Source organism: Monodelphis domestica, chromosome 7, assembly GCF_027887165.1.
Source record: "Monodelphis domestica isolate mMonDom1 chromosome 7, mMonDom1.pri, whole genome shotgun sequence".
Lineage (NCBI taxonomy): Eukaryota > Metazoa > Chordata > Mammalia > Didelphimorphia > Didelphidae > Monodelphis > Monodelphis domestica.
Window position 1 is genome coordinate 170,250,729 of NC_077233.1, and position 27,170 is coordinate 170,277,898.

Consider the following 27,170-nt stretch of genomic DNA (forward strand, 5'->3'; position numbering starts at 1 on the left):
ATAGTGCCATTCAATGCCACTTTCTCTGTTCTACTTCTTTTCTTTTTCATACTCTAAAATGAAAGGGACAAAATTTCTGAGGTTTTAAATATTTTGGAGAAGGCAAGACAAATTCTAAAATAAAACTGGAAGGAAAAAAGATGAGAAATGAAAAAGATGTGCCAACAATAGAAGAGGTGTCATAAAGCAGTGCATGATTAATTGGAATTTGAATTATATAGACAGTCATTGCTAAAGGGAGGCATCATTTCAAGCTGACATTGAGTGTGTGTGGAAGCTTTATGGAAAATTTGGACTTGAGCTGGGTCTCAGATTTATTTATTGGAAAATATAATCTCTGACTTTGTAATGAGAAATCTGCTTTTATCTTCTCTAGTGCTGAATACATTTTTCAGTTGGCTGAAAGCCATTTGAAGCTTGTGGAATTTTTCCTTTTTATATAGATGGAGAGGTTCCTAATCTAAGCTCTTTGATGGGCTACTATCTTTATATAGCATAATATAAAACTCCCTTTGATCATTTTCAACCAATTTGCTATTTAGAAAGGGCTCTTCTTAATTTCTACTTTTATAGCTGTATGAACCTACTGATTTTCAGTAAATTTTCTAGGAGTTTGTCTTCAGTCTCTCATTTTGTATCATTTTTTCCTATGGCTGTGATGCTTTCTGTTTGGATATTGGGAAATTATACAACTTTCTGAATTTGATCTGAGTAAAGCTAAATGGTAGCTTGAAATATTAGTCAAATGTTAACAAGTGTTTTGGTTAGCAAAATGCGCAGGTGCTTCATTTTCTCTACTTTTCCCTAAGGGTCATGCAGTTTGTGTAGTTCTGTGGAAAGTCTTGGAGTAATGGCAGACTTGGATTCAGGGACTGGCTTAACCATTTCATAGTTCTGTGACATTGGGTAAGTCACATTTCCTTTTGTCTTTGGTTTACTTATTTGTAAAATGAGAAGGCTGGACTAGCTTTCTAAAATCCCATCTAAATAATAAGTATGTATGTGGTTGGGGCAAGGAATGAGACTTTGTAGCAGTCTTAGTTTTGGTAAGAAAGGGGCATGAAGCCCTCAAAATTCTAAGATACTTTTTTTTCTGGGGTAATTAAATATTTTATTTGTGGTCACACAGTCAGTGTCAGGCTCAGGATTTGAAATCAGGTTGTTTCAGAATTGAAGTTAAGTATATGTTCCACTACATTTCTGTCTCATATTAATTATTTGTCTCAGATGGAGATCAAAACTGTGCTGTATCCTGGAGTACTATTTCTAAGTTACTTTTTAAAAAGATTTAATTTATGTAATTATGGCCATTAGTAAGAGATATTTTGTTTACTCTGTGTTGATGAACTACCAGTTCTTTAAATCGTTAGGTTTATTTTGCATATAATCTCTTGGGCATCTGTTCCACACTGAGGAGGAATGGAATTAAAATCTTGGGGAAAAAAGAAAGATATGAAATAGTGTATATAGAAAGTGCATTAACTGAGGAGCTGTCTCATTTCCTTGTCTCTTCTAATTTTCTGGCTCCTGTTCATAGCAAAGAATTGTTAGAATGAGGAAGAAAGGAGGGATTTCTATGTGCACCACAGGAGGGAATTCTACCCTAATCGTATCACAAATTCATTTAAGTATTTAAATAGCCTTTCTGTTAGTGACTTTTGTTTCTTTTGGCAGTTGTTTTTAGCAGTGATTATAAGAGTGTGGGGTAGGTTTATCTCCAGAGATTTTTGGAGCAATAAAGGACAGTTGCATTGTTCTTGCTTATTATGCCAATACTTAACACAATAGGATGTAGCTAAGGAAGTAAACATGACATGAATAAAATTTCTGAGTGCTAGTTATCCAGTTGGATTGGAATAGCATTAATTTGTAGGATTCTACTCCCTCTGGAAAGTCTTTGGGGCCAAGGAGCAAGGTTAATGATAATAAATAATAATTCACATCTGTATAGTGCTTCAAGACTTACAAAGTACTTCCTCTATAACGATCCTGTAAATAAGTAGGATAAATATTATCCCTCTTTTACAGATGAAAAAACTCAGACTCAAAGAAGTTGTGATTTGCTCTTGGCTTATAGCTAGCAAATGGTAGATTCTGGAATAGAATAGAAGATATTAGGGCTGATCTAGGATTTGATTATTTTGGATAGTGATCTTACAGATGGGAGGAAGGTAATAGAAATGAATTCAACAAATACTTATTAAGCAAGGTAATCAATCAACCAAGTATTTATTAAGTACTATATGCCAGTTGCTGTGTTGTTAGTGCTGGGGGATACAAAGAGAAAAAAAAAACAGTTGGTGTTGTTGATATAATAGCATTTATACATATCACTGTTTTACCCCATCTTGGCTAAAACATAAATTTCACTTTCAGATTGAGTTGGGAGGCATTGTTATCCCAAGTTCATTGTACTCCATGTCTGTAGTCTTAAAACTATAGTCACTGGCCCCTCCTGGTGTATTTCTTTCATTAGTCAACCAGTAGACACAATTAACTCAAAGCAAAGGTATTTACTGAGATGGCATAGTGATACAATAATAATATTAATAGTAATAGTAAATCAGTAGGAAGATGAACTCACAAATTTAGTACAACATTAGAGGGGCACATACTTAGGGAACATATATAACTAAGTCAAATCATGTTTCTGCTGCTGAAGAGCCCTTGTTCCCCTTCCCTCTCCTGGTACCCTCATGCAACACTCCTGGACAGTTGATTTAGCTGGTCTCCAAGAGCTTGTTTCTCTCTGCAACTTAAAACTTGACTAAACAAGGATGGTTTTTTTCTCTTAATTACTCAAATTCATTCTCCTGAGATCTGTTTCTTGCCTCAATTGGGGTTTCTCCTGGCTAGGTACAGAGTATCCTGCTAGGCATGTAACTCTTAACCCTAATGAGGTAAGTGAGGTGCTGTGGTATAATAACCATCTGGATATGGGAAAGGACAGGATACAATTGATTTATTTTGGTTATATGGGAAGGAAAAAGTATAAATTAAGTGTAGGAAGGTAGGCTAATAATTTCATATAACATAGAGAAGAGTATTTTCTTCAGCATTTATTAAAATCCTCCTTAGATGCATTATCATGGCAAGAAGATGACCTTGAGTTCTCAGAGGCTGTGCTATTGAATCAAATGCTCTAGCCGGTTAGCATGGCAATGAGAAGAAATTTTGATAAATCCAGAGGCAGGAAGACTAGAGTTCAGATCTCACTTCAGACACTTATTTGTTTTATGTGCATTAAGAAGTCATTTATCATCTTTGAACCTCAGTTTCCTCATTGGTAAAATGAAGGCACTAGATATGATGATATTCAGGATTTTAAGATTTTAATATTTGATTTTAAAATGGTTACCTTCTGCATTAGAATGAATACTGTGTATTGGTTCTAAGGCAGAAGAGTAGTAAGGGCTAAATAATGACAGAGCTAGGAAGTATCTGAGACCAGATTTGAACCCAGGACTTCCTGTCTCTAGGCCTGGTTCTCCATCTACTGAGCTACCTAGCTGCCCCCTTATGATGATTTTTAAAGTTACTTCTAGTTCTTTGCTGGGAGCCATCAAAGATCATGCTGTTTGACACAGTCCATGTGGAAACCGGGGACTGCAAAGCAGCCCCCAAACCCCCCCAAGTGACCTTCCTTATTACCATCCCCATATTATTGGAATTGCCATAATTATTATTCTTACTTAAACCCAGGAAAAATAGATGAGAGAAACATGCAAGTTTAAATATTAAAAACATGTATGTTTTTAATATTAAATCTTAGAGAACAGCCGATTTATGGGATAAAATTTCCCTTTGTGTGTTCCAAATCAATCCCTTTTTCTTTTCCTGGGGAGCTCTTAAGAAATTTTAAAGGCCAAAATTAATTACTGTCTTTCAGGAGGATTCTGATCATAATTGTGAATGCCCAATTAGGAAGACATTGAAGCAGGACGTGTTAATGCGGACACACATAGAGATGCACAAAACAAATATTAAACACAGACTAAGGGAAGCATGCTTTTAAAAATTAAGATGTTTACTCACGATCTTGATAAAGAAAAAGGGGAGAAGGAATGAAAAATCTATCTTGCTGTTTCCAAGGTACTGTCTCCTTGAAAAACTGTAATAAATGGAGAAAAAGTTTTTTGGCTCACAAGCCTTGAGTGTAAGCATTTGAAAAGGCATTGGAAGAGGGGATCCACCCTGCTAGAACCAAGGATCCAGGGGTCATAGAGGTGGAAAAGGAGGACCTCCCACCTCTGTCTATCCTCTCCTCCCTTCCCAAAGCGGAAGAAAATTCTTTGGAGGAGGTGGGAGAGGAGGAGGAAGAGCTGCTGGTGACTGCCTAACCTGGGGATTGCTATACCTAGCTGCCTTGCCTTCTAACACAGCCTCATTTCCAGGGGGGAGTCTCTCCTCATCAGGATCTAGATTTCACACTGAAATCTTAAAGACTTTAGTCTTGAGTTTCTGCCCAGAGAGTAAGGGTGTTTCCTCCATGGCAGACAGGTTAGAAAAAGTCTACCCAAGACAAATAGCCTCCTGGGTGGGGGCTAAAGTACCTCTGAAGAGTGACCACAAGGAAAATGTATCAATGGGAACCTGCTCTGATCCTTTATTAGGTTTTTAAATTGAGTCCAATTCGTTTGCAAGTTGACCCAAGGACTACAAGTTTGAATGAAGTCCAAGAACTTAGCCAACTGTGGCTTGTTTGCTTTTCTTACTTTTGCTCCCCTTTTCTGAGGAGTGTATTTAGTTTTTCCAGTAAATAGCTTTCTTTCTTTTGATTCACTGTGCCCCTTTTCCTTTTTAACTTCTCAAAAGTTCTGAATTTACCCACCCCTTCTTACCTATACTCACTTACAGGGGGGTTGGCAGCACCCTGGTTGGGATTCTAACCGTCCAAAATTAGAGAGAGCCTTTTGTTCTGGGGGCCTTTTTTAATATCTGGGGGAGGGGGGCTTACCTAGCCAAGAGTCCCTGGTCCCAGGCACCAGTTGCTGTGAGACGGGCCAGCCTCTCACAGGGGATGATGGATGGGACACAGCTTTCACATTCAACCCATAGCACAGGTTTCACAGGATAAATTGCTCCACTTTGGCTGAGGCCTGGCTTTATTTTATACCCTCATGATCATATATCTATTTGGCACACAGTTTCATTCTCAACATACATGTTTCCATAGAACCTAACAACAGACAGGAAGCCTAGGGAGATAGTTAGCGAAACATTGTTGCTAAGGGCAGGATCAGTGGGTAGAATCAACATGACCCAGATATAGATTAGGGAATTCAGAGCACAGATTTGCCAGAAGTTTTTATGCCTAGAAAAGAGGGTCCAATCTAAATGGGTATATAAGAATATTTAGGTTTAATTTTGTAAGTGGGCCCTCTTGGTAATATCCTGGGGGGACAGAGTGGAACATCTGTATTAACCCTGCAAGCATGTTGCTCTCATCTAAGTGGGGCTAAGTAAGAATACTAATCATGGCAATTCCAATAATACGGGGATGTTAATAATGAAAGTCACTTAGCAGGGTTTCAGTGGGTGTTTCCATCCTTCCTGGGGGCTGCTTTGCAGTCCCTGGTTTCCACGTGGACTGTGTCAAACAGCGTGGTCTTGATGGCTACCAGCAGTTCTTAGACTATGACGCTCTGTTCCTACCAAGTTAGAAGGACTTTAGATATGGACCTGGTTATGGATAATGTGTAAGTTGTCTAAAAGACTAGCCTAGTTAGAGTTGAGTTTTCCAGGCAGATAACTTTGATAGACTTGGATATAAGACAAGACCATGGGTATTTGTTAAAAGGGGTGCCTCCACTGTTTGTTGATCAAATTACCAATCCCCAAAATAAAAGTATCATAACACCCCCCCCCATAATAAAACTTTAAGTGTTTGTGTTTAGAATATTATAGGGTAAAAAAAGTCACACACATCTCATCTAGTTAAAAATTGGGCAAAGGTGGAGGAAGTCTGAACCATCTGGCCCTGTGTGAGATGGGAAAACTCAGAAAAAGTGCACTTAATGACTGAACTTGTTTGCAAATTGAAAATGTATTTCTATTTTTGGTTTTCTAATATATGCTTTGCAAACATAAAATCATACACCAAAGTTTGTAGTAGAGGAGGGAAAAAAAAAGGAAAGGAGATGACAGAGATTAAGGCTTCCTGCCTTTGCCATTCCTGGCTTCCAGGGAGAATTCTTATTGTTTTTCTACTTTACTAGAGAGAGGTTAGACTGGGAGTTTCCTTATCCAGTTCCTCTAGATACATTGGGAATGTGATTATATCTGAATGCCAGCATTGGATATACCCCACTATGAAAAGAGAAGTAATGTATATCCAAATTGGAAAGGTAGATTCGAGCCAAGGTCTGAAGTCCTTTAAAATGCAAGTAAAGAGCTGTGTGTTTGATTCTTAAGACAATGGAGACCCACTAAAGTTTATTGAATAATGTTGTAAAATACTTGAATTTCTGTGCTTTAGGACAATCAGAACTTTAGTGGGTAGCCTTATGATTCCTATTAATTTGTCTTCTACACTAGTTCATTCATAACTGGGTTGTTATTTTTATTTGGATATCTTTTTTAGACTTCTGTTAATGATAGTTGGGTCTGATTCCAGATACCTGTTATAACATTTTCAGACCCCTTCCCTAGCTTTTTCTCCCAACAAATAAACTATCCTATGACTAGTGATATCACTTCTCTCAGTATTGTGGTTATGCCCTGACCCTTGACTTTTATCAGGCTCCTGGCTATTCTTCAGGCCACAGCCTCACATTCAGTGGTGTTAGGAAAAACTCCTTTCTCTGTCAGTGGTAATTCCTTCATAAGAGCCAATTCTCCTCTATTCTTCGCTGCCCTGGTTTTTGTCAAGACATTTGTGAAGATTCCTATTTTAACCTCAAGCTCCCTATGGTTGCATATGTTATGATATAAGGCCACATATCTGTTACAAAGATGCTTACTCTGTTCCTTCTTCTTTTGCAGTTAAAAGAGCCAAATTCCAGGGTTCACCAGGTAAGACAGATTTTATATTACTCTACTTTTTATTACTTTCACAATAAAGCTTGATTTTGAAGATTGAACTGACCAAGTGGCATTGCTGTTAATCTGTTCACAGGATTCTTTCACTGTTAAATTATTTCAGGGTTTATATATTATTGGCTTTTATTTAAAATTTTTTGTTGCTATTTTTTATTTTTGGAATCATCCATTTCTTTGTATACGCCTGCCTTCTCCTTTGTAATAAGGAAAAAGATTTCAGTAAAACTGGCCAACCAAATGATTACCAGATCCAACAGCACATGTAACATTCTGTACTTGCTAGTCCCTCACCCTTCTATAGTGAGAGAAGTGTTTTTTAATCATCTGTTTTCTTGAATTAAGATTGGCCACTACATACAATTAATTTGAGTTCAGATAACCTTTTGTTTTAAATTTACCTTGTAAGTCATTCTGCATATTTTTATTTTCTTCTTTGCTTTATAATCAACTCATACAATTCTTCCCATATTTCACAGAATTCTTCATGGCAATAATATTATTTCATTTCATTTTTCTTCCACAACTTTTTCAATCAGTTGATGATATTTACTTTATTTTTGCCCCCCTCTTTCAACTTCTTTCTCTTTCTTTTTCTCCTCCCTTCTTTTTTCTATTACAAAAAGTGGTGCTCAAATATTTTAGTATATATAGAAGTTTTCTTTAACTTTTAACTTTCTTTGAGTTTATTTTCAGAAGTGGAATCATTGGATCAAAAGATGTGAAAGGCTTAGTGATTTTTCTCCCATGATTCCAAATAGTTTTCCAGAACAGTTGGACCAATTTACAGTTCTACCAACAGTGTATTTGTATGTCTTTTGGCCAATTTGATACACGTGAGGTGAAATACTAGTTGTTTTAAAACTGCATTTATTTAATGGTCAAAGGATGTCCACAGGCAGTTATCAGATGAAGAAATCAAAGTTATCTATAGTCATATGAAAAAGTGCTCCAAATCACTATTGATTAGAGAAATGCAAATTAAAACCCCCATACCTATGAAATTAGTTAATATAACAGAAAAGGCAAATGACAAATGTTGGAGGGCACATGGGAAATTGGGACACTAATACTTTGGTGGTGGAATTATGAACTAATCAATCTGGAGAATAATTTGGAACAATGCTCAAAGAGCTATAAAACTGTGCGTATCCTTTGACCCAGTAATACCACTATTATGTCAAAGACTTGGAAATTGAAGGGGATGCCTATCAATTAGGAAGTGGCTGTACAAATTGTGGTGTACTACTGTGATGGAATACTATTGTGCTATAAGAAATGATAAGCAGGCTGCTTAAAAAAACAAAACCCTGGAAAGACATGTATAAACTGATGTAAAGTGAAGTAAGCAGAATCAGGAGAACATTTTACATAGTAATAGCAATATTCTTTGATGATCAGCTGTGAATTACTTAGCTATTCTTAGCAATATGATAATCTAAGAAAATTCAAAATGCTATCCATCTCTTGAGAAAGAACTGACAAAATCTGAATTCAAATTGAATCATAATTTAAAAAACTTTTTCTTTTTTTGTTGTGTTTTCTTTCACAACATTAGTAATATGGAAATATGTTTTTCATGAATGCACATATGCAACCTATATCAAATTGCTTGCCTTCTCAAGGAGGTAGGAGAAGTGAAAGGAGGGAAGAGAATTTGAAGCTCAATTTAAAAAATGAGTATTAAAAATATTTTTTTTCATGTAATTGGAGAAATGTTAAAAAGGCAGCATTTATCTTACTGATTTGGCATATTTTTTCATGGGCTTTTGTTAATGATTTGCATTTCTTTTTTCTTAAATTAATTAATTAATTAAGAACATTTTTCCATGGTTACATGATTCAAGATTTTCCCCACCCCTCTTCCCTCCCTCCCTCTTGGAGCTGACAAGTAATTCTACTGAGTTTTACATGTATCATTGTTTAAAACCTACTTCCATATTCTTTATATTTACAGTTGAATGATCTTTTATTGCCAAAACCCCAATCATATCCCCATTGAACTACTTGATTGATCGTATGTTTTTCTTTTGCATTTCTACTTTCATAGTTCTTGATGATTTGCATTTCTTTGTAAACTGTTCATATTTATTAACATTTATCTATTGGGTTTTACTCTTCTGTCAAATCCCTGTATATCTTGCATATAAAATTTTTATCAGAGATATTTGGTGTAAATATTTTCTCCATTTGACTGATAGTCTCCCTTATTCTAGTTTAATTGATTTTTGGGTACAAAACCAGTTAATTTTACATAATTAAAGTTGTTTATATTGTCTTTTGTGATCAGCTCTTATTTCCGTGTCTCTTGTGGCTATCTCCCCCCATCCTTAGATTGTACTTCTTCCTCCCCTTTACTTCTTGGAATACTTCGTATTCTTCAGCTTAAATATCACCTCCTAAATGAAGCCTTTCCTTATTCTCCCTAGCTGATAGTGCTGTCTCCTTAAAATTAACTTGTATCTATTTTGCATATAGTATCCCTGCTGAGTTCACTGTCCCAACTCCTTGTACTGACAGGTTGCCTCAAGGAGCAGCTGACATTACTAGTAAATGTAGCTCTTTATCCCCTATCCAGTGAGCTCACCATTAAGGATCAGCTGGTAGATTTCTATTAGGGTTTTTTGTTTGCTTGTTTGTTTGTTTTTTAGGAAAGAGATTTATTGAGAAGTCAGAGAAAGAAAAGTAATTGCAAAGGTATTCTTTTCCCTTCCCCATACTACATACATAAGAGCCCTGGAGAGAAAGGACTTACTTAAAAAAACTGTGGTAATCTGGCCTCAGACACTTCCTAGCCATGTCCTAGGCAAGCCACTTAAACCCAGTAGCCTAGCCCTTACTGTTTTACTGCCTTGGAATCATTGCTTAGGACCAATTTTAAGACAAAAGGTAAAAATTTACTTAAAAACAATAACCCCCTCCCCCCGCAAAAACAAAACAACAACAAAAATGTGTGGTGGTGAGATTCATATGTGGCAACCACTTGTGATGAAGAGCTATCTCCTGACTTCTGGACCTGGAAGTCCTTTTCTCTCCTTGAGGAGTCCTTGTGAGGTTCCACTTATGCATAACTCTCCAATGAGTTCTAAACTGTGGTCTCTACTACCAGTTCTGTTTAACAGTAGGACCCCTGGTTCTGATGGAACCTTGAGATCGCCAAATACAGAAGATTGCCACCTGGACAGCACCATCTCTGGTTACTTCTCTTAAGATCAGGATAGAATAAACACAAGAGAAACTGAAGCATCTTGTGTTCATGGGCATGTTGTAGCTGCCTAGGACATAAGGCAGTAGCGCACGTCTCCCCCATCTAGTAGTACACAGCAGTTCTTGCCTTATTCCCCAAGAGGAAGGAAAAAAGAAAGAAATATGTAGGATGCTCTTTTTTGTATTTGAACTCAGTTCTGATTCAGTAACTCCTGAGCCATCTGTTCTCCTAGCTCTGCATCCAAATAGAAGACTTCTTGTCAATATGCAGTCCCAGTTTTTCAGTCACAAATGACTAGAAATAGGCTCTCCCTCAACTTGCTTGGACTGGAGTGAATATTTGTGCATGCTTCAGGGATGTTATATGTATATATGTACATCCACTGTGTACAATGTAGATTATAAAGTCCTTAAGAACAAGGACTTTTCAGTTTTGGTTTTGTTTTCCCAGAAATAATAATAATAGCTAGCATTTATGGAGTGCCTATTATTTAGCACAGCCACTGGGCTAAGTGCTTTTACAGACATGTTATTTGATCCTCACAACAACCCTAGGAAGTAGGTGCTATTATTATTCCCATTTTATAGTTGAGATTACTGAAGCAAATGGGTTAAATGACTTTGCCAAGAACACACAGCAAATAAGTTTCTGAGGCTACATTTGAACTCTGGTCTTCCTGACTCAAGTCCCAGCACTGTATCCACTTTGCCACCAAATTGCCTCGCACAATGCCAGGTTCATAGTAAGTGCCAAATAAATACTTGTTGATTGATTGATCCTCTGTATCAATCTTTAGAAAGTTCTTCACCCAACCAAGATGCTTATGATTTAATCACTCACATTTATTACCTAATTCTCTCTTATGGTATATACTCAGAACTGATACATGTATAATTGTAGAAATGAGAGAAATTGGAAAAGACCTAGTTGGATCATCATTTTCTCTTCATTTTTCTGGGGAAAGAGCACTCAGCCTCTTTAAGTAGTACTGCATCCAGACACAAAGCTCTTCAAGATGTTGGAAGAAATGAAAACTCATTTATATTTTAATCACCTTTTATTTTATAAAGGAACAAATAGCCTTCTGTGTGTTGATAGATTACTCACTGACTGCCATGTATGGCTGATTATTCAAGCTAAGATAAGTGGTGTGCAGACTTAAGAAGTTGGAGATTGGATGATGAAAGGGTAGTAAAGTTATTGTTATGTCTTGAATTACTATTTTATTTAATACCAACTGTTTTCTCAGGGATTAGAATGACTTATAGTCTGATTAGATTAGTTTTCATTTTGCTGCAATTATTTTGGTGTAGGAAGAGTGACAAAGAGGAAGAAGGGATAAGAGATGAGTTTTTAAAGGAATAATCCTATCCAACTAATCCTAATACTAAAGGTCACAGAGAGGGCAAGTAAGCACATGGACAAAGGCCAGGCTGTGTGGGTATACTTCAGAGTTTTAAAAAGCCTTTGAGATGGTGCCATACCAAAGGCTATTAAAGAAAACAACCCACAACCACCACCACCAAATCTCAATCACAATAGGATGTAGGACACTATTTTGGAACTGGTTTAGTTATAAAATATCAAAATGTAGGGAAGATACTATTTGTATAACCCTTAATAGTCACAAACTACTGTGCATTTATTAGTTTATAACAATACCTATAATACTTCATGTAACATACAGTGCTAGCTGCTATGGATTTCATGATGAAATCAGAAATATTCTTTTAGTTCAAAGAGCTTAGAAAATCTGATAGGGGAAACAAACTGTATAGAAAAGGCTCTAATACAGATGAGAGTTAGGGTCAAGGAAAAATTGGTACAAAATGCCTTGAGAAAGTTGTGAGATTATTTTTATTTTGGGGAGAGAAAGGGTTTTACCATGAAGGAACGGACAAATTTCTAAAGGCAAAAATAAGAGAAGGGAAGACTCTGTTACTGGAATATGGATAGTATGAGAATTATGAATAGTTTCTCTCTCTCCCTCCACCTCCTCCCACCCCATCCAGATTTGCTGGAAAATAGAGTAATAGGAGTGCTGTAAAGTACTAAGATTTAATAAATTGGTTGGAGTCAGACTGTGGAGAATTTTTGAATCCTAGGATAAGAAATTATTTATTTGGAAGATGATAGAGAACCAAAGAAAATTTTTGATGAAGAGCAGCGAATGAGGAAAATTTGCATGGATATCAGTGTGAAGGATAGATTGATTGGAGAAGAGAGAGCCTGATGGCCTGACAGCCAGTTAGGAGGCCATTGCAATAGTCTAAGTGAGAAGAAAAGTAGAGGAAGTGGGAATACTAGATGGAGGGAAGTCAAATATGATTGGTACTAGGTATGTGCCCATGATCAAAGGCAACATGGTATAATGGATAGAATGTCAGACTCAGAGTTAAACAAATATAGGTTCAAACCTCATTTCAGGCAAAACCTCTATTATTGTATTTCTTTGTCTATAAAAATATAAAAATGAAGATAATTTGTATTGTAGCACTTACTTCACACAGTTGTGAGGAACAGATGAGATATGTAAAGTCCTTTGTTTAAGTGTTACATATTATTTTAGGTGTTAAAAGTAAGAAGAGGCACAGATTTTGAGAGAATATGATATATTTTGACATGTTGCATTTGAAGTGTCCTTGGGATAAACAATTATAATTATCCATCAGACAATTGGTAACAGATGATCTTATTTGAACGGTGACTTTGTAAAATATAAAATATTATACTGATCTCAATGTTTTTATTTTCCTATTTTTTTCAAAAATTGGGATAGAGAGCAGAAGTCATAAATTATAGTGAGCTTGACAATTCCTGGAAATTTTCTAGAATATAATAAAAGGATAGTTTATGAACATCTAGAATAGAAGTTCTTAATATTTGTTGCATAATAGACCCATCTGACAATCTTTCATTGAATAATGTTTTTTAATTTTATATTTATTGTTGTGCAAAACAGAGTTCTACATTGGTCATTGTTGTAAGAGCAAAGTCATACATAACCAAAACCCCAAAATAAAACCATAAATACACTGATGGGAAAGACAACTCCAACAATTCTTTTTCTGGAGGTGGATAGCATTCCCATCATAAATCTTTCAGGATTGTCCCAGATCATTGCATTGCATCTGTTCCCACAGATCTTTCCAGCTTTTTCTGAAATCATCTTGCATATCATTTCTTATAGCACAATAGTATTCCATTACCAACATGTGCCACAATTTGTTTAGCCATCCTCCAATTGATGGACATCCCCTCAATTTCCAATTCTTTGCTACCACAAAAAGAGCTGCTGTAAATATTTTTGTACAAATAGATCCTTTCCCCTTTTTTTGTTATCTTTTTGGGATACAGATCTAGCAATGGTATTATCAGATCAAAGGGTATGATATGCACAGTTGTATAGCCTTTTGTGTATAGTTCTAAATTGTCCTTCAGAATAGTTAAATCATTTCATAACTCCACCAACAGTACATCGGTGTGCCAATTTTGTCATATCCCCTCCAACATTTATCACTATTCTTTACTGTCATATTGGTCAATCTGATAGTTGTGATGTGGTACCTCGCAGTTGTTTTAATTTGCATTTCTGAAATCAAGAGTGATTTAGAACATTTTTTAAATGATTACTAATAGCTTTGATTTCTTCATCTGAAAATTGCTTGTTCATATCCTTTGACCATTTGTCAATTGGGGAATGAATTGCATTCTTATAAATTTGCCTTAGTTCTCTATAAATTTGGAAATTAGACCTCTTTATCAGAGACATTTGTTATAAATTTTTTCCCAGTTTGTTGTTTCCTTTCTAATCTTGGTTATATTAGTTTTATTTATACAAAAGCTTTTTAATTTAATATGATAAAAATGATTTAATATTTTATAATATTCTCTATCTCTTGTCATAAATTCTTTCCTTCTTCAAAGATTTGCCAAGTAAACTATTCTGTATTCCTATAATTTAGTTATTGTATCAGTCTTTTTATCTAAATCACATATCCATTTTGACCATATCTTGGTATAGGGTGTGGTATAGGTCTATGTCAGTGGTGGTGCACCTTATAGAGACTGAGTGCCCAAACTGCAATTCTCATGCTACATGTGAGCCACCCCCTTACCCCAGACAGGGGAGGGAGAAAGAACTCCCATTGAGCTTCTGGGCAGAGGGGCAAGTGATGTGAGAAATGTCCTCATATGCACATGGAGAGGGGGGAGGGGAGCAGTTCCCTCTGGCACACATTTGTACATGTGCCATAGGTTTGCCAGCATGGGTCTATACCTAGCTTCTGCCATAATGTTTTCCAATTTTCCCAGTAGTTTTTGTTAGAGTGAATTTTTATTCCAAAAGCTAGGATCTTTGGGTTTATCAAAACTAGGTTGCTATGGTCATTTACCCCTGTATATTGTGTATCTAATCTCTTCCATGGATCTACCATTCCATTTCTTAGCCAGTACCAGATTGTTTTGATGATTGCTACTTTGTAGTTCAGTTTGAGATCTGGTACTGCTAGACCTCCTTTACAAATTTTTCCTTAATTCCTTTGATATTCTTGACCTTTTGTTCTTCCAGATGAATTTTTATCATTTTTTTCTTGCTCCATAAAATAATTATTTATTTGGTAATTTAATTGGTATGACAGAATAATGTTTTTACAAACATAAAATGCTGAGTATTGGTTCCATGGCAGAAGATCAGTAAGGGCTAAGCAATTGGGCTTAGGTGCCTTACCCAGGGCCTCATAGCTAGTAAGTGTCTGGGACCAGATTTGAACCCAGATCTCCTATTTTTAAGCCTGGGCTATTTATTCATTGAACCACTTAGCAGCTCCTCAAAATAACTTTTTAAAATAAGAACTATTAATGCTATTATTTTAAATATGAATATATAAGAAATATATTTAATTATGAAAAGTAATTTTCTTACCCAGATGTTCCCTGTACTATAGTTGAAATGAGAGAAAAAGTCCCATTCTCTTTTAATTTTTTACTGCTATCTCTTGCTTTTATATTGCTTTCATCTCACACCGTGTACCCTCCTTCTTATTTTTCAAAGAATCATCCTTTTAAACAATGAATAAAAGAGTAAGTAGAATAAAAGTCCAGGAAAACTAATCAAATCAACACACCAACTAAATCTGATAGTTTATGCAATGTTTAACACTCATAACCTCTTCCTTCCACCCCCCCCCATCACTAAGCAGATGAAGTATTTTTTAATTTTTTTTTTAATTTTTAATAAACATTTTATTCCCTGAGCAGGTAGAGTAGTTCCAAAACTGTAGCTTCTGGAAGAACCACTTGTTTTTGCCTGTCTTGTACCTCTCTTCAAACTTGACCTTGGCTTCCCTCTCCTAGCCTTGCGTTTCAGCACAGGATAATGGAAAACATCCTTGTTGACAACTGTTTTGTCCAATGGTATATCCACAGAGTATCTGGTATGCATGAGGTGGTTGTAGTTATAAACCTTCACAAATGACTTGATTTTTGATCTCTTGGCAATCTTTTTTTTGCCCATTGCTGCAGTCACTTTTCGAGGGTATCGGTCAATACCTGCCACTAGGGCATGGCTGTAAGGCCTGTCAGAGGTCCCATCATCAATGTTCTTCACGATGACAGCTTTGCGCCCGGAGTACTGCCCGGCCAGGACCAACACCACTTTCCCGGGTTTCATGAACTTGCCCATTTCTGTGGAGAGAAAGTGGCATGAAACAGACCCCTAAGCACGGAGGCCTCGGGCACCGCCGGCCTCAGAACCAGCCCCTGCTTTATCTGCAGGCCCGGAGGCCTCCGGGTTCTAGCTGAAGGGGCCTCCACGGCTCCTGGTGTCCTGTAGAGCGTGGATGGCACCGGATCCTACTGTGGTCCAGAGCCAGGGACTTAAGCAGATGAAGTATTACCCAAACGATACTCAGTTGAATTTATAACTCATGTTCTGTTTATATCTATAAGTTTTATAGGCAGTGCCCAGTGACAATGAGCTGGGCCCAGAATTGAGCAGGAATAGGAGAATGAACTGTTTTACTGTTGGGAAATTGTAGAGTACTTCCAGTTACTCCAAACTTCTCCCTGAAATGAAAGCCTATCTTAAAAAAAATATATTATTTTCCAATCAATACACTATGGCTTTGAAGCATATAATATTAATTTCTGAAGAATTAAAGTTGAGGGTCACCTCTTGGGCAATGGAGAGTTGTATAGTGAGAGTTAGCAAACAGTCACCCACGAAGAATTGTGTAGAGGTAGCCTAAAGAATGTCATCAGAGAGACAGGTAACTTGAACAAAAAGTGAGAGGATCATAGAGTGAGAGTGAGGGATAAAAAGGTCCTGGACAGTTCACATGTTCCACTGGTATGCAGACAGTGTCAAGCAGATTTGATTAAGGATACCTACGAGTTGGGTGAACCCTCATGTAAGATTTATGAGGGAATCATAAATAAGAGTCACAGAGGATGAGAGAGAGAGACCATGATTGCAAGGATTACCTCAGTGAGATCCAGTCCATCGAATTATTGGAGTAAAATACCTATTCATGTGCTTTGACTACTCATTGAAGTTTGGTCATTACTTTTTTACATTCATATCAAATTTATTTTCCATTATTTTTCTTAGTCTGTTATTTCCTTCTCTTATTTTGGTTATGTTGTTAATTGTATGGCTATTAAAAACGTTAATATCATTAAACCTACTTTTTTTAGTCTGAGAGAGGCAGCATGGTACACTGAGAAGAACACTATCTTTGTAGTCAAAGGACTTGGATTTAAATGCCAATTAAAAAATTTACTATATATATGATCTTGGGCAGTCATTTAACTTCCTTAGACCTCAGTTCCTCTTCTTTAAAAAGGGGGAGTTGAACTAGGTGTACTTTGAGGTCTCTTCTAGCTCTAAATCTATTATTATGATATTTTGTTCCTAACAGTTTCTTCCATTTGTTTTATGGGTAAAAATTCCATTTTTCACATTTGAGATGAATGTTATTTCTCTTAACTTTTTTATGATTTTCTTTATGTTTAATTCATTGAACCCATTGGGATTTCTTTGAAGTGCATATTGTTGAGCTTTGGAACTAAACTCATTACTGTCATACCACTATCCATTTTATTGAATGATTCTTTTCCCCAATGTTTAATATCTGTGAACTGATCAAATATTATTTTATATATATTTGATGTTTTTTCTGCAATCTTTATTATTTTCCATTGATTTATTTTCTCACTTTCTTGCCTGCCCAGGATTATGTAATTGTGAGAATTACCATTTTATGGTATGTTTTAAAGTCTAACAGAGTAAGAGCCTCATAATTCTACCTTGAGATCTTTGCCTGTTCTTTCCCCACATAAATTTTTCTATAATTTATATAGTTCTATGCTTCCCCCCCCCCCGGTATTTTGATTGTTATTGTATCAAGCATATAAGTTATTTTGAAATCATTGATATTTTTACTATATTGCATTTTCTTAGCCATATGTAAAAGAATCTTCATTTTCAATTATTCCTTTGTTTCTGTCAAAACTATTTTGAAATTACATTTTTATAATATCTTATGTTGTCATGGAAAGTTAATAGATATAAATAGTTTAATTTAATTATTATAAATAACATTTCTCTATAAATTTTTTTATTAGTAGCATATGAGAATGCACATAGTTTTTGTGTTTTATCCTTTACATGCTACAAAAGTCATCTCAAAATTTTTTTGCTCATCTTTTTGGTGTCTGATCATTCCATTTGCAAATTTAACTTGATTTAACAAACATTTATTAATGCTTAATATGTGGAAGTTACTGTGCTAATTGTTGTAGATACACACTTAGAAACTTAAAACATCCCTACTTCCTGAAGCCTTAATTCTCTTGGTATTGGGAAAGATATTACATGTAATGGTTTAGTAAGTACTTGATTGAAATCAAGGGGTTGAGAAGTGAATGTGTGGTGAGAAAGTGAAGACAAATATAGACAACTTTGTAGTGGTTTGGCAAAGAAAGAAGGTATGATATGGCATGATACTTTGAGGAAATGTTAAGATAAAGTGAAGAATTTTATACACACACACATTTTTTTACAGGGAGTTGTGGAGGTAATTTGGGAAGGATGCCCAGTAGTAGATAGAGAAAAATTGAAGATGAGAAAGGAAATAATTGAAGGGGCAAGACTAGCTACCAGAAAGAGTGGAATCATGGGCATAAGGTGAACCTTGATATGGTAAAGAACCACTTTCAGAGTGAAGGTAATAAGATTAAGGAGGATGGGGAAAGGTTTCTTCTAGTGGATAAGACTTTAACTTTGAAAGAAGCCAGTGAAAAAGGCAAAGGTGATGAGGAAGAAAGTTACAGTTTTTCTGGACAGCCAAATTCTTGAAATTGGGAGATGAAGTGCCTTGTTTGGGGAATAGCAAAAAGGCCAGTGTCATTGGATTGAAGAATATGTGGAACAGGGATATAAGGTGTAAGAATCCTGGAAACATAGGAAGGGCCCCTGTATGGAGGGCTTTATAAGTGAAACAAAGGACTTAAGTGCTCTTCAGATGACTGTTTAGTTGGGTCTCTTGTCATATTTAAAAGTTCAGTTTATCTTTTGAATGAGCTATTGCATAGTTTTGGCTACTACAAAAACATGTCTCCAAGGCTTGTTGTTGTTTAAGATTTGCACAATTTGACTCCAGGTACTTTTTTAGCCTTCTATTGTAATACTCTGTATATTTTATGTCTGCTCAAACAGAATTATTCTTTTTTTTCTGTACTCTTTCTGCCATCTTCTTGCCTTTTCTTACATATTTTCCCTTCATGTCTAGAATGAATTCTCCCCCTCTCCACAATCTTCATTTCTTTAACTCTCTCTCTTTCTTTAGGGAGTGCTATGTACTCCATGAAGATTTTCTTTTTAAACCCATTCTTCTCCCTTAGAACTGATAACCAAATATTGGTTTCAAGGGAAAAGAGCAGTAAGGACTAGACAATTGGGATTACAACTGCCCAGATTCACACAGGAAATGACTGAGGCCACATTTGAACCCAGGACCTCCTGTTTCCAGGCCAGGCTCTTTATCCACTGAACCACTTATCTGCTTTTCCATGAAGTTTTCTTTACCTGACTTCCTGACCCTTAGGGGAAAGTGACCAGTTTTTCTTTAAATGTCTCATAGCAATTTGTGCAACTACATTGCATTTATCCTAATCTCTCTTGCTATTGTAGCTACTGAGTTACATGACTTTCCTGTTAGATTAGAAGTATCTTGAAAACAATCAGTAGTATATCTATTTTTGTATCCTGAATTGCCTGCCCATATTAGACACTTAATAAATGTTCCTACAACACACAATAGATGCTTTATAAATGGTTGTTGAATTGAATTGTTTGCCTTTTTTTGCTAAAATATTTTGATAAACTTTCAGTAATTGAACCTGCTTGCAATTTCCCTGTTAGAGAGCCTGAGGAATGTATTCAACTAAGGACACAATGAAACACAGTCTGAAGCAATATAAAATTGATATAAGCAATTAGAAAGGGATGAAAGTAGATAGAATTTGCATTTGCCAGATGAAGGGCTTGGGATAAGTAAAAATGTTGGATTAATTCGGAAGCTCAGGCACAGTGAATAAATCTGCTTTTCTTGACTGTGCTTGGTCACCCTTTCAAGGTTGTTGTTCATTCACTCTGGGGTTTTCAACTCTATGTGACCTCATAGACCAAGGTAGAGTTCACCCAGAGAAAAGTGACCAGGATAGGAGATGGACCTAGAAACCATTCTTCCATGTAGCTCTTGAAAAAAATAAATCTGCCTAGCCTATAAGAAAGAAGACAGTGGGAGACACAATACCTGACACTATTTCCCTAAGACTGTCCAAGTTCATGTTTGTTGCTACTATGGCACTATCTATTCATCTCATCTTCTTCTATCTCCTTGTCCTTTTGCCTTTAATCTTTCCTACCATTCCAAGGGCAGATGATTGATTGACAGGAGCTAGGTAGGGGTCCATGGTGACTCATTTCTATATGGACCAATGTTAGACAATTAGCTTCTTTGAATGACTAAAAAGGATGCCTCTCTGACTTTTTTAGTTTTGCTTCTTTTTGGGTTTCCTTAAAATTTCTATTTCCTGTCTGAGGAGTATCTTCATCTCTAAGTCATCTTTGGAGACTGACTTTCTGAGTTCAGTAAATGAAGTTATTCCTTTGAACCATGTGTGGGAGAATTCTTGTTGGAAGAGAGATCAGCTAAGCTCACCTGTAATCTGTTCACATCATCAAGTTCTCTCAGAATCCATGACCTCACTTTTCTTCTACAGAACCCTCACTCTACCAAAGGGGTGATGTTCCAGAATTTCAGAATATGAGCGCTAGTAAAAACCCCTAGGGATCATTTAATAATGATGATGGCAATAAAAACAATAATTAGCATTTGTAATAATGCTTTATGGTTCGCATCTAGTTGCAACATGCATCTGGTTTCAGATACCTAATTATCTTCAATATATACTAAAAATCATAGACATACATTTCTCTCAAAGGAAGAGGATGATCTTTTTATACCCTTTTTTGAAGGCATATAATTTCTTTGAACCTCGTCTTAGTTGGACTGATCTAGCTGACTGGCCATTGATAATGTGAACACTACAGGCCTGGTGACATGTCAGTGTTCTTTTGTATTTTCCTGGCCAGTATATAGAAACAGAATATTTGGTGGTCATGTAGAGCTCCATGATGAATTCCATCTTTACCCAGAGCCATTCTGCATGATGTCACTTACTTTGTTTGGCCAGAATCATCCTTTCATTTCTTGCTATTTTCAAAGTCACCATGCTCCCTTTTGACCTGCTCATTTCTTCTTCCTGTTTGAAACGTACCACCCTCAGTCAGAGTACAGAAGGGATAGCTGTGTTTTTAGAATGATATTAAAGAGCTGAGTGAGGTCTCATTTGCCATCTGCTCCTAAAAGTTCAAGATGTTGCTTTAGTAGAATGGCAGTTCCTAATTTCAGAAAAACACTTAACTCATTTGAGCCTTGAAAGGTCAGTGCCATCAAGCCAGCAAGGGAATTCTTCTATGGTACCAACACAAAATAGATTAAGACCCTAAGATCAAGAGGGTGGTATCACCACATTTAAAATGACTCCATTTTATCTTGAAATGCCAAAAATAATGTAATCAAGTAATCGAGTTAAGATGGGAATTGCCTGATGTGTAGAAAAAAGCTTTTTTAAAGTACCATTTTATCAGTAACATTGTGCCTTAATCTGGAATTTGTTCTGATAGTTCTGTTATGTGCCTTTCTCTAGCACTAACTCTGGAAATTTTAAATTATACAGTAAATAAACAGGTAAGCACCAAAAATCATATATCAAGTAATGGATGTGAGGACATTTTAAGTTATAGAGAGAATAGTTTATATGGTTAGGAAAACTCTTTAGAAAGCTTACTGTTAAAGTTGTGGAATTTGAACTGGAAATAAAGATCTGGGAACCTTTGGATAGGATGGATCACATAGGATCATAGATTTAGAATTAAAATGAGCCTTAGAGATGATTGTGTCCAACCCTCTTATTTTATAAATAAGGAAACTGAAGCTCAGTGAAGGAAATTGCTCAGTCATATAGTAGGTGGCAGAGGCAGGATTTGAATTCTGACTCTATATCCATTTCTTTTTCCAGTGTATTTCACAATATCTCCAGTTTCATTTGTATGTAGGTTATAAATTTTATAAATTCCCACAAAAGTTGTAATCTGTATTAGTGGAAGTTGTCCATATACCAAACAAATCATGATCCAAACTTATTTTCTATACTCTCTAATCCCATACAAACTATTTTCTCCAGTCAACCTCTGGGCTGTAAAGATAATTTTAGGGTTGTGACTTAAAGATCTAGAGTTAATTGATCACTGGGGAAAATCCCAAATAAAATACCCGTCAGTCTGGAAATTTATAGTAATTTAATTAATATAGAGGGAGGGAATTTAAGAAGGAGGGAAGAGGATAGAGGATTTCTTCTGCCTGGCCTATGCCAGGGGGAGTTTAAAATCCCTACCTCTAGATCTCTGAAGAAGATTAGAGGCTTCCAAGAGGATAAAGTTGGAAAGTAAAGAAGGGAAATTCAGCCAGAAACTCACCACTTGTAGCTACGCTAAGATGCTGAAAGGCCAGCACACTGCTCTCAGCTAACTCTCCACCACCAATCAGGGAAAGAGAGTGCTTTGAGAGATGAAAAATCCCAAATATATAGACCTTTCACCCTTGTGTCACCTCCTCTAAATTTTCACATCTACCAATTACATCAAAGACTTTCTCCAGGACTGCCCATACTTTTAGTTCTCATCTTCTTTGATTATATCTTTTGAGTTACTTAACACTTCTTTGTTAAGTTCACCTTTTGTTAGTTATTTGACCTTTTTGTGATTAATTTAACCTTTATAGTTACTTAACACCTTTTTGTATTAAGATCTAAAAATAGACTTAGCTTAAAGTTCTAGCTTCATTATAAGGTGAGAACTAAGTACCTTCATTGTTCAATCAGGAGATTACAACTTTATCTTCCCCTAAAGTACGGTTTAAGTAGGGTGGAGTAATTTAGAGTTCCCAAGACATTTCTGATTTTGTTAAACTAAGTATCTTCATTGTAACAACCAGGAAATAGCTAAATCCAATCTTCACAGGGCTATTTATTGTCCTCTAAAGTTTTCTTGAGCTTTTCTGCCTTTGGGTTTCTTATGACTTATGCATTCTCCTTGATAAGACAGCTTAGATAATTCTTGATCTTATGGATCTTACAATTTTGTAAGGGACAGTATTCATAACTAATTAAAATACAAAGCAATGCTTGAGGAAGACAAGCAGAATACCATGGAAATTAAAGGAGGAAAAAAGTAATTACTGAGAGGGAATCAAAGAAAATATTCTGAAAAAGATGACGTTTAAGTTGAGTTTCAAGGTTTTAATAGGTAGAAATGGAGAATGAAGTCATTTTCTTCTCTATTCTTTTCCATTTTCTGACTAGATGAGGAATTACTATATTATTTTGTTGTACAACCATTCCTGATATTGTTTTTAAATTGATTTTTCAGTTACTATATATAACAGTGTGCTTATACAGCCAAGTGGTTTTAAATGTATTTTACTCTTCCTTGTGAATTTCTTTTCATATTTCTGAATGCTTCTCCTACCCTATCTTGGAATGCTTTTGTCATTTTCATCAAGTTCTATGTTCTTAGCTTGTACCTTCCCTTCCTGTTTTTGAAGTCATTACTGAACTTGGTAGTTGTTTGACAAGAACCCATATGTAACCCAACTCTAACTCTAACTCTAAATTCTAACCCTAAACTTAATTTAGAAAATGTTAAACAATTAAAAGGAGTACATGTGATAAGTTTGTTAGAAATTGTAGAATAGGTTAGTCTGGAGATCCAATTAAGATCCAACAAAGAAAATTGACTTTTAAAATGATTTACATTTCTTTTAGCATTTTATATATATAAAAACATTTATAATTTGTTAATCAACTGGTACAGACACAAGAGAATTACAGGACTGAATGCACTAAACCACATAATATAAACTCCAGATGAGCACAATTTGAATCTAATGTAACTTAATTTACAAAATGTTAATTTGTTATTCAATTTGTCTAGACCCCAGTTTAGTCACAGAATTAAATTATTCTTTCATCTCCATTTTGTAAGATGGGAATAAGTGACTGCTTTCGTTTTTTACTTTTCATATGACCTTAGGCCAAATTACTTACCTAACCTGTGTCTATTCATACAGAAGTAAAATTGGGAGGCATTAAACACACACACACGCACAAAATTAAACATTGATTTTGTTGCAGTTGGTTTCCTGGTTCTTGCCTTTTATAAGAAAAACATTTTAAGACACTAGAACTTTCTGAACTTATGTCTGGCTCTAATATTATTGCACTAAGTTAATATTTTTAAGAGCCTACTGTGTACCAGCTTCTGTAAAATGGAGTTTGATTAGATGATAGTCCTTCAGCTTAAAAAATTCATGGTTCTTGGAACATTAATTAAAAAAAAATAAACCCTTACCTTCCATCTTGGAATCAATAATGTGTATTGGTTCCAAGCAGAAAAGTGGTAAGGGCTAGGCCATGGGGGTCAAGTGACTTGCCCAGGATCACACAGCTAGGAAGTATCTGAGGTCAGATTTGAACCCAGGACCTCCTGTCTCTAGGCATGGCTCTCAATCCACTGAACTACCCAGCTGTCCCCTAGTACATTCATTTTTTAAAAAGTGTTCATCTTCTCTGAGACATGTGCTTCTTATATTATAATGCTGATTTTCTTTAGAAACTTATTGTCACCTCTGAGTTATGCTTAACATTAAATGGTATAATTCAGCATATTTTTCTTTCATTTGCTTTTACTACATAAGAGTTGGGTCTCCTTCTGAAGTTCTATCCCATACTATTACCTATACATAATAGACTCAAGCTAATCTTCTTGAGAACAATAATAACTACCTTAATACAAATGTAAAGATTAGTGAGGTTATAAACTCAATGTGACTAGATAATCAGAAACGTGTGTGTGTGTTCTATCTAGGCTCCAAAGTCTAATCTGTTCTTGACTTGGGTTGATTCTTCTTTTTCTGACTTTCTATAGAAATCATTCCATCTATGAACTTCAGGCCTTTTCACTTCCTTACCAGGAATGCTCTCCCTTCTTATCTACACCTCCTGGCTTCCCTGACTTCCTAGCCTGGCATATAATAAGTGTTTAGTGCATACTAGTTCACTGGCTTCCTGATGAGAACCTTTGCAGTTTTAGCTCTGAATAGTTGATTTTTACTATTCTCTGTGCTAATCTGTGCTGTCCTCTCTAGCGATGATTGTTTTTTACTGAATACAGAAGGGTCTCTTCCTATAATGACATAATGCACACATGTATATATGTATGTGTATGTTGTTTTTTAAACTAAGCATAGCAGAATATGCTAGCAGAACTTACCTATTTAAGTACTTTATTCCCTGGTTTACTAGTTTGGAGGAGCAAACCAACAGCCAGGAATCACCCAAATATTTACTACTCAGAAATCTTTCCCCTACATAATCAAATGTCAGTCCTCTTTAGTCCATTTCCTCTTGCCTATCCCTGCCCTCATCTTCCTCTGTCTCCATTTTTGCCATTGGTCCTTGAGGGCACCTTTAGAACCTAATCTTTTGACTACAGAGAGAGGACCTGCTGTATTTTTTCTGCCTCTAATTCTATCTACATACTTTTCACTGGTTTCCAGCTAAATAAGCTAGCAGGATCTCTCAGCTATATCTAAGTTCCTGCTTCCCATTTAGAATGAACTTGTACCCCTGACTAGGCTGCTCAGATCTCTTAGTCTAGCTATGCTTATTCTGGTCTCCTGTTTCACCTGAGCTTCTTTCTTATGCTCTTGCTCCTTTGTCTATTTTATTGATTAGAATCTTACTAGGATTTCTAGTTTTACATTTTTTTCTATTGTTATTGATCAAAGCAATTCTAATTGCTCTTATTCATTTAGAAGCTCATTCTTAGCCTAACTGAAGTTATTAAAGGTACATTCCCCTATTGATAAAATTGGGATCCCAGGATGTACATTGAGCATATATTCTTTCATTCAGCAAACATTTACTATGTACCTACTGCAGTCTAGGCATTGTGCTTTTTGTATACAAAAAGAGGCAAAATGACACTCCCTGACCTCAAAGAATTTACTATGAAACAGACCTTCCTCACTACCTGCCAAGATTACTTAAGTAATCTGATCGCTTTGAATCCAGGTCTTCCTTTGCCCACTCAATCCTCTGTATCTCTATTGACCATACCATTCTTTTCCTCAGGGAGCTTCATTGGCTCTCCACTGCTTTTGAGATCAGAAAAAGGGTCTTTATGTATTGGACATTTAAAGCCTGTCTTAGTTTAGTTCTTGCCTGTCTTTCTAGGCTGACTACATGTTTCTTTTCTTCATACCCTAAATGTTTCCGCATTTCTCCATATATTTCAATAGTTCTCCATACATTGAATCCCATTTCCTTTTGCTGTATCATTGCACAGATTGTGCTCCATCCCTGAAATCCTCTCCCTCTAGGAAATCTTTCCTGATTTCCCCATTTGTTAATACCACTCCAAATCACTATGTAGTTAATTTGTATATAATGTATATTTACTCATCTGTGAACATACTACCTTCCCCTGGTGAAGGTTCTTGAGGACAGGGACTGCGTCACTTTTGTGTTAATATCTTGGACATCTAGAATCTCTAGTACCTGATGCATAGCAGGATCAATCATAATGCATGCTTTTATTGATTAGACCCTGATGCTAGGAAAGTAAAGACACAGTCCTTGACCTCAGGAAGCTTATAAAGAGGGACATTTACACAAATAACTACTATTCAGGGTGTGGTATGATGAGCACAGGGTTAAGATATAAAGAACTGAAGACAAATGTAGATGGAAAGAGCTTGCAATCAAGAGGATTAGGGAAGAGGTAGCACCTCAACTGGATCTTGAAGGAAAAGAAGGTTTTGGACATTTGAAATGAAGGAAGGTATTTCAGGTTTGAGAGATCGTCTATACCAATCTCCAGTGGCAGGGGATAGCAGGTAGAGCTTAGAGAAGATGTCTAGCTGGAATGTGATTGTATAAAACTAGTTTTGCAAACAAAGTGTAACAGTAATAATAATACACAATTTCAAATAAAGTATGGGATGAAATAACTCCACTAAAGAAAGCATATAAAAAGCAGTAAAAATTATGAGAAGCAATGTAACAGAATAAATAGAGAGTGTGCCTTGGAGCCAAAACCTTTCAATACTCTAGATAAACTGAGATTATAAATTATAGAAAAAAAAAATACTGTCCTGCACTGGTAATGGGAATTTTCCTTACCTTGGTCCATATACCAGTGCACTCACAGGCTCAGTCTGTAACTTAAAAGTGA

The 27,170-nt window shown here is 35.9% G+C and overlaps 1 protein-coding gene and 1 pseudogene across 5 annotated transcripts in view; one reads left to right on the top strand and one right to left on the bottom strand.

Moving 5' to 3' along the window:
* UNC13B (unc-13 homolog B) overlaps positions 1-27,170 on the top strand; it is a 372,543-nt gene that overhangs the window by 96,727 nt on the left and 248,646 nt on the right. For all 5 annotated transcript variants that reach the window (XM_056806040.1, XM_056806038.1, XM_056806041.1 and 2 more), the window contains exon 2: positions 6,985-7,014. In XM_056806040.1, the coding sequence (XP_056662018.1) occupies positions 6,985-7,014 (30 nt within the window). The remainder of the gene's footprint in view (positions 1-6,984; positions 7,015-27,170) is intronic.
* LOC130455552 (60S ribosomal protein L27-like) lies at positions 15,457-15,959 on the bottom strand (annotated as a pseudogene).